Below are 11,784 nucleotides of genomic sequence, written 5' to 3'. Positions count from 1 at the left end.
AAAATTTAATATAGATTTAAAACAATATATATTTACCTAAGAAGCAAAATTACATTACATTTTTGTGAGGTTTATGCTTAAGAAAAAAAATGCCAATGGGGTAAGAAAAGGAAAAACTGTATTTTTCTGAAAATGTTGAACTACAAAATGTTTTTTGCAGTGTGTATTTATGTGCATATATAAGGGCTTTAAGTTTGATGAGGTGTACTAACTTAACAAAACAAGAAGTCAATTTATTTTACCAGCATCCTGTCTGAAATGTGTAGGGGGTCCAGTCATTTTACATAATGGCCATCTTAAAACTCTGACTCGTTTGAGAATCCTGGCTAGAACTAACTGGGTAGAATTATTAACACTGTAGAAGCTAAATATAATTGAAATACACAAATTATTTTATGAACACAAAGAAGACGACAAGGGTCTTGATTTCATTTGCTTAAAATTCAAATTGAAAAGCAGAAATTTGCACAGTTAATTTTTAAGTTCCAGATTTTCTGTTAACATCCTTCTTTCATTGGATAGTTTAGAAACGCCTATCCTGTTTGGAAACGCCCACTGATTCCCTTCTTTCATTGGATAGTTTAGAAACGCCCATCCTGTTTGGAAACGCCCACTGATTCCCTTCTTTCATTGGATAGTTTAGAAACGCCCATCCTGTTTGGAAACGCCCACTGATTCCCTTCTTTCATTGGATAGTTTAGAAACGCCCATCCTGTTTGGAAACGCCCACTGATTCCCTTCTTTCATTGGATTGTTTAGAAACGCTCATCCTGGTTTGGAAATGCCCACTGATTACAACACTGAGATTCCCTACTTTCATTGGATAGTTTAAAACACCCATCCTGGCAGGGGCCTGGATAGCTCAGCGAGTATTGACGCTGACTCTCACCCCTAGAGTTGCGAGTTCGAATCCAGGGTGTGCTGAGTGACTCCAGCCAGGTCTCCTAAGCAATCAAATTGGCCCGGTTGCTAGGGAGGGTAGAGTCACATGGGGTAACCTCCTCATGATTGCAATTAGTGGTTCTCGCTCTCAATGGGGCGTGTGGTAAGTTGTGTGTGGATCACAGAGAGTTGCATGAGCCTCCACATGCTGTGAGTCTCTGCGGTGTCATGCACAACAAGTCACGTGATAAGATGCACGGATTGATGGTCTCAGAAGTAGAGGCAACTGAGACTTGTCCTCCACCACCCGGATTGAGGTAAGTAACCGCACCACCATGGGGACTAACTAAGTAGTGGGTATTGGGCATTCCAAATTGGAAGAAAAGGGGATACAAATAAAAAAATAAATGCCCATCCTGGTTTGGAAATGCCCACTGATTACTACATTGAGATTCCCTACTTTCATTGGGTTGTTTAGAAATGCCCATCCTGTGTAGCACCAACAATCATGCCATGGTCCAAACTGAAAACTTCTTGTAAACTTAAATTGGCAACTTCTTTTTTTTCTCTCTTGATTTTCTCAATTTTTTCTCCCCAATTTGGAATGCCCAGTTCCCAATGCGCTCTAAGTTGCCTCCGCGTCTGAGACCGTCAATCCGTGCATCTTATCACGTGGCTTGTTGAGCACGTTACCGCGGAGACGTAGCGGGTGTGGAGGCTTCACGCTATTCTCCGTGGCATCCACGCACAACTCATCACGCACCCCACCGAGAGTGAACCACATTATAGTGACCACGAGGAGGTTACCCCATGTGACTCTACCCTCCCTAGCAAACGGGCCAATTTGGTTGCTTAGGAGACCTGGCTGGAGTCACTCAGCACGCCCTGGACTCAAACTCCTGACTCCAGGTGTGGTAGTCAGCATCAATACTCGCTGAGATTCCCAGGCCCCAAATTGTCGTACTCGCTCTGGTTCAGATGCTGTTTACCAGAGTCCAGTTTACAGAGGTCACACTACATCGGTAACACAACTAGAAGTTCATCCGCCTAGAAATGTATTCCCACTGCCCGAACTACAATCCATTTCCGCCACATTGAAAAACAAAAATCATGCTTTGGTAAGTCATAATTATGAGATACTTATGAGATAAAAACTCAAAATTATGAGCCATATGACAAAAAATAATTATGATATTATGATAGTAAATCAATTATGAGATTAAGTCATAACTTTAAGATAGTAATATTTATAACAAAAATAAAAAATTAAGAGATTGTTATAATTTTAAGATAACAATTCATAATTATGTGATAAGTCATAATAATAATAAGTCAAAATTATAAGTCATATGTATGATAAAAAAGTCATAATTATATGATAGTCAAAAATATGATAGTAAGTCAATTATGAGATTGTCATAATTTTAAGATAAAAAGTCATATTTATGAGTCAAATTTATGAGGTAGTAATTGATAATTATGAGATCAATTAAATTATAAAATAAAAAGGTCATAATTATGACAGAAATAAACTAGAAAATTATAATTATATAATTCTGAGATTTGGATTGTAAATCATTTATGATATTAAGTCATAACGTTAAGATAAAAAGTAATTTATAATAACAAAAAGTCAAAATTATGAGATGGTGATAATTATGTGATAAAAGGTCATAATTATGTTATTTTATACAGTTCATAATCAAGAAACAACAAGTTTAATCCTCTGGTTAATTAGTGGATGAACTAGAAATCTTGGTTGAATGGTATTGTAACTGACAATTATATCTTATAATTATGACTTTGTATCTCATAATCGTGACTTATGTCAAAATTATGACTTTGAATCTAATAATTCTGACTTTTTCATCTCATAATTATAGTTTACCAAAGCACTTTTTTCATGTGGCAAAACGGGTGTCATTACAATATAGACAACTTTACAGTTCAAATAATAAATGTAAATGTAAATAATAAATGTGTTTTTCTGAATAATTCATGTGTGTGATGCATTGACAAAATTATGTGATTCACAATTCTACTTATTCTGCTTTAAAACTCTCCTTAATGGTTGACTTCCATGTTAAGTGCTTCACCGTAACACAAGTTTTGTTTTTACAAACCCAGGAATGAGTAGAAATTATTTTCTGCTGTAATGGACATTTCCATATTGCGAAAAATGTACGTTTAAAACGTTAAAGTCTCCGTAAACATAATTCGGGCATATGAAGTATCACTTGAAAGCTTAGAATCTGAACTTTTCAGAGATAACCATCAGTTCTGCATTTGTGTTACATAAAATAACAAAATAAAGCCTCAAAACATTCGCGTTGAAAATTAGCGCCCCCTAGAGGTAATGAGGTAGAAATATTTATATAAAAATAAAAGTCCTTCACATAGCACCTAAATAGACAAGTCACATATCAAATGAAAGCTCTCATTCTCAGGAATGTGACTGTATAGTTAATTTATGTGCACTAATACCACTGTTCAAAATATTTTCAAAAGAATCAAAAAGTGAAATATGATTTATGTAAGTCATCAAATACAAACGTCTCTTTTATGCACCGATAACTGCTGCTGTAAGCCCCAAATAGCTCAAAACTTTATATCAGTTTTTACCTTAGGGAGTTTTCTAAAATATGAGCCATTTTTACTTGTTTGTGGGCTTGTTTGTGTGAATAATCCAATGTTATATTTTAGATGTCCAGAAGAAAATATGCCTCCCAGAAGGAAAAGCATGCAAAACAAACCTTCAGAAAATATTTTTTCGACTATTGATGATAAAATCAATCAATCAATTTTACATCATCACAAAGGGGTGGATCTCAGCTTTCTAATGACACCAAGATTGGGCTTGTAGTCCACTCATAGGCCGAGATATTCAATGAAACATCAAGGGTGGTGCTTGAACTGAAAATTAGACTGAATGTCTATGGACAAGCACATCTGTGAGGGCTAAAATGTGTTAGAGCGCCACCTGCATTTCAGATCTGTATATTGTGATGGAATGTGAGAGAGAAAAAAAAATAATTTCTAGTGCTTGCTGCCTTCTAGTGGAATAAAATGACGCTTTTCAAAGTGAGGTAGAGTGAACAGAACCAGAATTACATGTTTACAAAGTTAGGACAACAAAACTTTTTTTATTATTCTGTTTATCATAAGATTATAAATGCATACAATATTATTTATGAATAATTGGAGTGTTTTTAATTTTATTTGGGAGGTTATCTGAAAAATTAGACCAATTTTTTGCAGTTAGTCCACAGTATGTGCAAATGGTGAGCTTTTAAATTTGAGTGTGAAAAATGGCTGGCGGCAGCCCAAAAATGCACCAGAGTTTAAGGGGTTCTTGTATGGATCATTCCCATATTTTTCTGTAATTTAGCTTTTTCACTTATGTTAATAACATTGTCCAACATAAATGTACCTATTTAAAACACTACTAAACCCCTGAACACTTTTGTATTTGCACATTCTCTCGACAGACGCCGCAGGAAAACACAGACGCCATAGTCACAGAAGCCATAGACCAGTGGCACAAACACTATGGGACACCCATGCACGCTGTGTGAGACCACCACATTAATTGTCCTAATGAGGACATCATTATTTTTGGGGCATTTTAAATGTGACTGAAACTGTAAGTTTAACATCCTGACTTTGGAGGCCAGCGCATTGGAACAAGACTTTCTAAACATTGCTAACTAACAAGAAACACAAGCTCACGACTCCATGCGTCAAAAGTGTGTGTGTGGTACTTTTATTAAGTTCCTTTACACAATGATCTGCATACATCATCCCAGAGTGACAGTAACATGACATGCATGTGCGCTCTCTTCGCGGGTTTCTGAGCTAATAGCAGCAGCGCAAGAGAGCGACGTTAACGGACTGTAAATGGAAAACACATATCAATTATTCAAAACATATGACTTACTGCACTTCTGTGAGAGGTTTGTGTTTTACACTTAAAAGGAAAAGTTTGCCCAGAAATTAACCTCATGTCGTTCCAAAGTCGTATGCTGTTATTTTTTTATGTGGAACACAATAAAACAAGTTTTCTATGGAAGCCCTGAAAATACTTAAGTGTCTTGGTGCATTCCTGAGCCTGTCTTACAAAAATAAATAAATAAATAAATAAAATAAAATTCTCTCTCAAAAAATAAAAAAATTATTAAAAAAAAAAAAATTCTCAAAAAAAAAAAAAAAAAAAAATTATCAACAAAAAAAAAATGTTCTCAACATTTTTTTTTCAAAAATACATAAATTAAAATAATAATAATAATAATAATAATATTTTTATCCTGAGGAGGCAACACATGAGATTTTTTTTTTTTTTTTTGCTTGCTAGCTAACAATTAGCATGCAGTACCAACCTTGGCCACCAGGTGCCACTATCAGTAAGCAAAACAATTTTTATATATTAATAATAAAAACAATTCTCGTGTTGCCTCTTGAGGAGAAAATTTTTTTGAGACAGAAATTTTTTGAGAGAGAGAAAAGTATTTGTAGGCATTAGGCTCAGGAAGGCACTAAGACGCCAAAAAAAACATAATACAAAAAATTCACCTAGTAAAAAATTTTTCACAGTGCAGTTCAGGGCTTCCGGACTTTCCCAACTGTACATACTATAATTAATAGTGACCTCAGCTGTCAAGCTCTAAAAACACCAAAAAATTATAACAGAAGTCCATAAAATAACATCATATGGGTTTAGAATGACATGAAGGTGAGTAAATAATGACAATTTTCATTTTGTGTTAACTTTTCCTTTAATGTTTAATGCCAATTGTGTATAAAAGTCAGTTAAAAAACATAATGTATTGTCACACATTGTTTCACAATTTCTGTGTGATCACTGACAATAAAATGTGAAAAAAAAAAAAACATAACACTGATTATTTTGTCTCTCTCGAATATGAACCCCCATTTTGGTAACACAGCGCCCTGTAGAGCAAGTTTAAAGGGTGTGCTCTAAAACCAAGGGCGTAGCAGCCGCGGGAGACGTGGGGGGACACGTCCCCCGCACTCTTTAAAAAGGTGATTTTTGTCCCCGGCACTTTTCCAAGCTAAACCCATACCAAGTGGTGGATTTGTTTACTGTATTCTTTGCGTTTTATTACTCTGGGCTGATTGAGCGACCATCCAGCCAATCACAGGTGAGTTTAATGAGCCATAACAACCCTTACATAACAGGCCGTCAGACAGACAGTCTAATCAACGCGGCTCCGTTCATTTCTACAAAGTTGCTTTCAACAATGCTCATTTATCCATGTATTTTATCGGCATTGATGTTGATCTAAATGAATACTCTAGAGATGAGGAACACACAAATGAGAGTTATTTATCGGCATATCGTTCTTGATTGACAGAATTACATGAAATGCACTGCAGAAACAAACAACAGGACTTCTTAAGTCACATTGTAAGAGTTTATATCAGCACATGAGTCTTCATTAAGTTATGATTTTTACATTATGTTTATGAGGTAATAGTTTGAACGGTTGTTTTTACCAATTTAAGCAGATTACTAGATCTGTGTTAAATATGTAAAGCTATTTTTAATATCAGCTCCTGTTTTTTACCTCTGTGTTGGTGTGCAGTCGACAAACTGCAAGAAATAAGATCGATCTGCTGTTCTTATAACACTTATGCATTTTAATGAAGTCATTCGATATGCACACACACTTTTTTATACATGAAAATGTCCGCACGTTATTGAAACTCATTATAATTATAATTATTATAAGACTATTATTGTTGTCTTTTGTTAAATGCTCAGAAACTGTAGGGAAATTTCTCTTTATAGGTCTGTAGACATACACATTTTAAAGGATTAAAATGTTCTTTTGATCATTGATTCAGTGATTAACTCATTTCACACAAGACGCTCATTTGTCACCTTCTGGCATCAGCAGAAATGGTCACTGAATCTTTAAATGGATCTGAACGAATGTTGGTGAACGTAGTCAAAACACTCGAGCCACTTGGATACATTTAAAACCCCACAATGCACAGAGTAAAAAATAAAACTGTGCACATGCACATTTGGCATTATTTAATTGATTAAATAATTTATTCAGGACCAGCTTGTGCTCAGTCTTTTATTGTCATGTGTGAAACAGAAGCAGGATGCCCTTTATTTTTGCAATACTTGAATCTTTAAAATACTTCAAATATTAAAAGTATATAATATGCATATATGAATATAATACTTATATCGTGCTTGTACATTAATATATACTGTAATATATTAATACTGCACTGTAAGTGTTGGGTCTGAGCCACCGACCGACAGCTGTGTCCCCCCCACTTTTAAAATGACTGCTACGCCCCTGCTCCAAATAATGCGCCCCACACCATACTTGGCAAACTTCAGCCAAGCACTTGTTTATTAAAATGTAGGGAGTTTAACTGCAGCTCTGAGAACACACTGAGAAAAAAAAAAAATGAAAGCGATCTTGTTCGAAAACAGGACGCATATCAAGGCTTTAACACATTATTGCTTTGTCCTGTCACTCAAATGTAGCACATGTCCGTCAAGACCTCCTCCACTGTGGGCATGTCATGAAAGCTAGCCGGTTAAAGGCGTTTTAAGAGTTAAAGACGTTTTCTGTATAAAAGTCATTTCTGTTGTGTTTCCGGAAAGTGGAATTATTTAGAAAATCCACCACGCTATCTGCTGAATTAAAAACTGTCATCCAGTAAAATAAAAATGAATGGAAATAAGCACATATATTTCAGATTTTTAAACGTTATTGTTCAGAATATACACATATTTCCACACACAAAAAGCTCTCTTTCTCTCTCACACACACACACACAATGGCCCCACTGACAACAATCCTAAAATCTTTCCGCTGTGAATTGGTCAGTGCACGCAGGGCGATACTCTTGGAGGATGAACTCGGGATCGGATGCTCTGAGCTGTATCCGATCGGCAGTCTTTCCTACGTGGTGATTCCTGTCTCGCCTTAAGAGTCACCAAAGTCTGATTAAAGTTTAACAGCTCCTTAAAGAGTGTTCACTGGTTCCATCATGGGCTGTAGTCCACCTCTACGGTCGATGAAACCTGCAATGCAAGAAGAGAAAAAAAGACTGTCTGTGTTCAGAATAGCATACTCATACTATTTCTGTAGTATGTATACTGTGGATAGTGTGCGAATGTGCTGTTTCAATGGAATAAACTCTTAAAATGCATCCAAATATTTACACTTTCTGGGTAAACTCTTATGTAAATTGTCAATTTTTGAAAGAATGGTTTTACCAACAATTCCTGTGTAAAACATCTGTAAAGCTATTTTAATAAAAGCCAAAAACATTATACAATAATTTGCGCAAGATGTACTGTAAATTGTCCGCAAGTATTTGTCTAACTATTTTCATTAAACATAAAATGAACGTTTACACAGAATTTTCACATTAATTGTCCACAGATTTCTGTCTAAAATGTCCGTAAATCTATTTTAATAAAAACAAAAACCATGATGCAATAATTTACGGAAGACTGGTTTTACGAACGTTTTACACTAAATTCGGCATAAATTTCCACAAACTACTGCGTAAAAACTTTATAAAACTATTTCATTAAACATAAAACAAACCTTTTACACAGAAATTACACGTTAATAGTTCACACATTTCCGTGCAAAACGTTCATAAAACTATTTTCATAAAACTTTTACACAGAAATGACAAATTTTACTGCAAAACGTTCGTAAAACTATTTGAATAAAACGTAAAAGCATTATGCAATAATTTGCGCATGATGTAAACTGTCCAAAAATTACGGCTTAAAACCTTCAGAAAACTTTTTTCATAAAGTGTTAAATGAATGTTTTACAGATATTTAGCGTTAACTGTCAACAAACTTTTGTAAAACTATTTTCATTAAACGTAAAACAAACGTTTTACACAGAAATTTGGCATAAATTTCCAGAAACTTCTGTGTAAAACCTTTATAAATCTATTTTCATAAAACTTAAACATTTTACACAGAAATGACAAATTTTACTGCAAAACGTTCGTAAAACTATTTGAATAAAACGTAAAAGCATTATGCAATAATTTGCGCATGATGTAAATTTTCCACAAATTACAGCTGAAAACCTTCAGAAAACTATTTTCATAAAGTGTTAAACGAATGTTTTACAGATATTTAGCGTTAACTGTCAACAAACTTTTGTAAAACTACTTTCATTAAACGTAAAAAAACGTTTTATATAGAAATTCGGCATAAATTTCCACAAAATTCTGTGTAAAACCTTTATAAAACTATTTTATTAAACGTAAAACAAACCTTTTACACAGAAATTACACGTTAATTGTTCACACATTTCGGTGCAAAACGTTCATAAAACTATTTTAATAAAACGTAAAAGCATTATGCAATAATTTGCGCATGATGTAAACTGTCCACAAATTACAGCTGAAAACCTTCAGAAAACTATTTTAATAAAACGTAATAGCATTATGCAATAATTTGCGCATGATGTAAACTGTCCACAAATAACAGCTGAAAACCTTCAGAAAACTATTTTCATAAAGTGTCAAACGAATGTTTTACAGATATTTAGCATTAACTGCCAACGAATTTCTGTGTTAAACGTTTGTAAAACTATTTTCATTAAACGTAAAACAAACGTTTTACACAGAAATTTGGCATAAATTTCCAGAAACTTCTGTGTAAAACCTTTATAAAACTATTTTCATAAAACTTAAACATTTTACACAGAAATGACAAATTTTACTGCAAAACGTTCGTAAAACTATTTGAATAAAACGTAAAAGCATTATGCAATAATTTGCGCATGATGTAAATTTTCCACAAATTACAGCTGAAAACCTTCAGAAAACTGTTTTCATAAAGTGTTAAACGAATGTTTTACAGATATTTAGCGTTAACTGCCAACAAACTTTTGTAAAACTACTTTCATTAAACGTAAAAAAACGTTTTATATAGAAATTCGGCATAAATTTCCACAAAATTCTGTGTAAAACCTTTATAAAACTATTTTATTAAACGTAAAACAAACCTTTTACACAGAAATTACACGTTAATTGTTCACACATTTCGGTGCAAAACATTCATAAAACTATTTTAATAAAACGTAAAAGCATTATGCAATAATTTGCGCATGATGTAAACTGTCCACAAATTACAGCTGAAAACCTTCAGAAAACTTTTTTCATAAAGTGTCAAACGAATGTTTTACAGATATTTAGCATTAACTGTCAACGTATTTCTGTGTAAAACGTTTGTAAAACTATTTTCATTAAACGTAAAACAAACGTTTTACACAGAAATTACACGTTAATTGTTCACACATTTCGGTGCAAAACGTTCATAAAACTATTTTAATAAAACGTAAAAGCATGACGCAATAATTTACGCAAGACTGGTTTTATAAATGTTTTACACGGAAATTGCGTAAGAGTTTGATCACCTGGTTAGATGTCGACTCGACTCGTGTACCTCCATCTCTGAGCTCTTAAACTCATTGAGTTCTTTACGTATGGCAGCCTGCAAGAGACATAATTCAGAACTCCATAAGTAATGATAAGAATGTAACTTTTCAAGTAGTTATGCCAATACACAATGTTTATTAGTACAAATGCCCAAACACCCCTTTAAAATGCTGAATTAACCTATAAGATATTAAAGCTTGTTTTAAGATAATATATCTTGAATATATGTGTATATTGACTTATTACACTGCCAGATTTCTAAGATTCTTGAAAACAAGCCTTAAAGTTCACTCAAAAATGAAAATGATGTCATCATTTACTCAGTCTTTATTAGGTAGGCAGTTTAAAGCAAGTGAACCTTGTCCGCAGCAGTGAGTCGTGTCCAGGGTTTGTCCGCTCGACGGTCGTAATCTTGAGCTTCTGCAACTTCTACATAATCACTGAAGCGGATGAGAATCTTTGCCTTTCTGAGCTCCTCTACAGTCGGCCTCTGACTCAACTACACCCACAGAATTGAAAGGAAATGTAATTAAAGCACTAAAAACCAGAGTCATGACATTTCTACAGCAATTTACAAACATTTGATATATCACAAGCATCACAAACACACATAAAGATGTATCTAAACTCTAATCGAATCTGTGCCGTAACCCAAAATAGTGTGTTGCTATAGGAACACAGTCTGAAAATCCTAAAATCTCTAGTTTCAGGAAAATCTCTTGTCGTCTCACCTTCCTTGAGAGTCTTTTCTTTAATTCTTTTTTCTCTTCTAACTCGTCCTGTTCATTCCGAGCTGAACGAAAGACAGAGAGAAGACAAAAATGTTTTGCAAAATTGAACTATTTTTAACTTGATTGGCGTCTTAAAAATGTAACGCTCATGGTGCACGATGCTAAAAAACAGCAAACAACATGCAATGACAAAAGTCGCACAAGTACACAGACCAACAATTAAAAATTACGCAGACAAACTTGCTCTATCTCCCTTTAGTGTTTCTGAGTAACCTTTGTGTGGCCTGTTCAGTTCAAATATTAATTTAGAAATTTACAAAGTCCTATAATGAAGACTTTAATGTCACTAAACGTCAGCTGGTGTAGATGTTTGAAGAACTTACGTTTGAGGATGTTTCTCTGTTCTAGTTCTTCTGCTGATGGTCGCTGGCTGAGTCGACTGCAGACAGACAGATAAACTTTATTTTGGAAAGTAAAAAATAAAAAGATCATCTACACAAAAGTACACAGTAAAAAAATGTGTAAAACGTTCGTAAAACTATTTTCATAAAACGTAAAAATATGATTAACTTAAGCAAGGCTGGTTTTAAAAACGTTTAAACGTAAAAAAAAATTATGTAAATTATCCACATATTTAGGTGTAAAATGTCCGTAACTTATTTGAATAAAACGTAAAACAGTTTTGCACTGAAATTTCACATAA

General features: G+C 34.0%; 1 protein-coding gene across 8 annotated transcripts in view; it reads right to left on the bottom strand.

Moving 5' to 3' along the window:
* Positions 1-6,309: 6,309 nt before the first annotated feature.
* LOC127409657 (phosphatase and actin regulator 1-like) overlaps positions 6,310-11,784 on the bottom strand; it is a 66,876-nt gene continuing 61,401 nt past the window's right edge. For 4 of the 8 annotated variants that reach the window (XM_051644381.1, XM_051644374.1, XM_051644380.1 and 1 more), the window contains exons 12-13: positions 10,329-10,405; positions 6,310-7,954 (exon numbers count right to left, since the gene is read on the bottom strand). In XM_051644381.1, coding sequence (XP_051500341.1) covers positions 7,939-7,954; positions 10,329-10,405 — 93 coding nt within the window. In that variant the 3' untranslated portion in view covers positions 6,310-7,938. Of the gene's footprint in view, positions 7,955-10,328; positions 10,406-10,708; positions 10,850-11,081; positions 11,144-11,464; positions 11,521-11,784 lie in introns of all 8 variants that reach the window. The other 4 variants (XM_051644375.1, XM_051644376.1, XM_051644377.1 and 1 more) reach the window with 4 other exon arrangements.

The sequence above is a fragment of the Myxocyprinus asiaticus genome, chromosome 19 (genome assembly GCF_019703515.2).
Source record: "Myxocyprinus asiaticus isolate MX2 ecotype Aquarium Trade chromosome 19, UBuf_Myxa_2, whole genome shotgun sequence".
In the NCBI taxonomy this organism is placed as follows: Eukaryota; Metazoa; Chordata; class Actinopteri; order Cypriniformes; family Catostomidae; genus Myxocyprinus; species Myxocyprinus asiaticus.
This window is presented reverse-complemented; position numbering and strand designations above follow the sequence as displayed.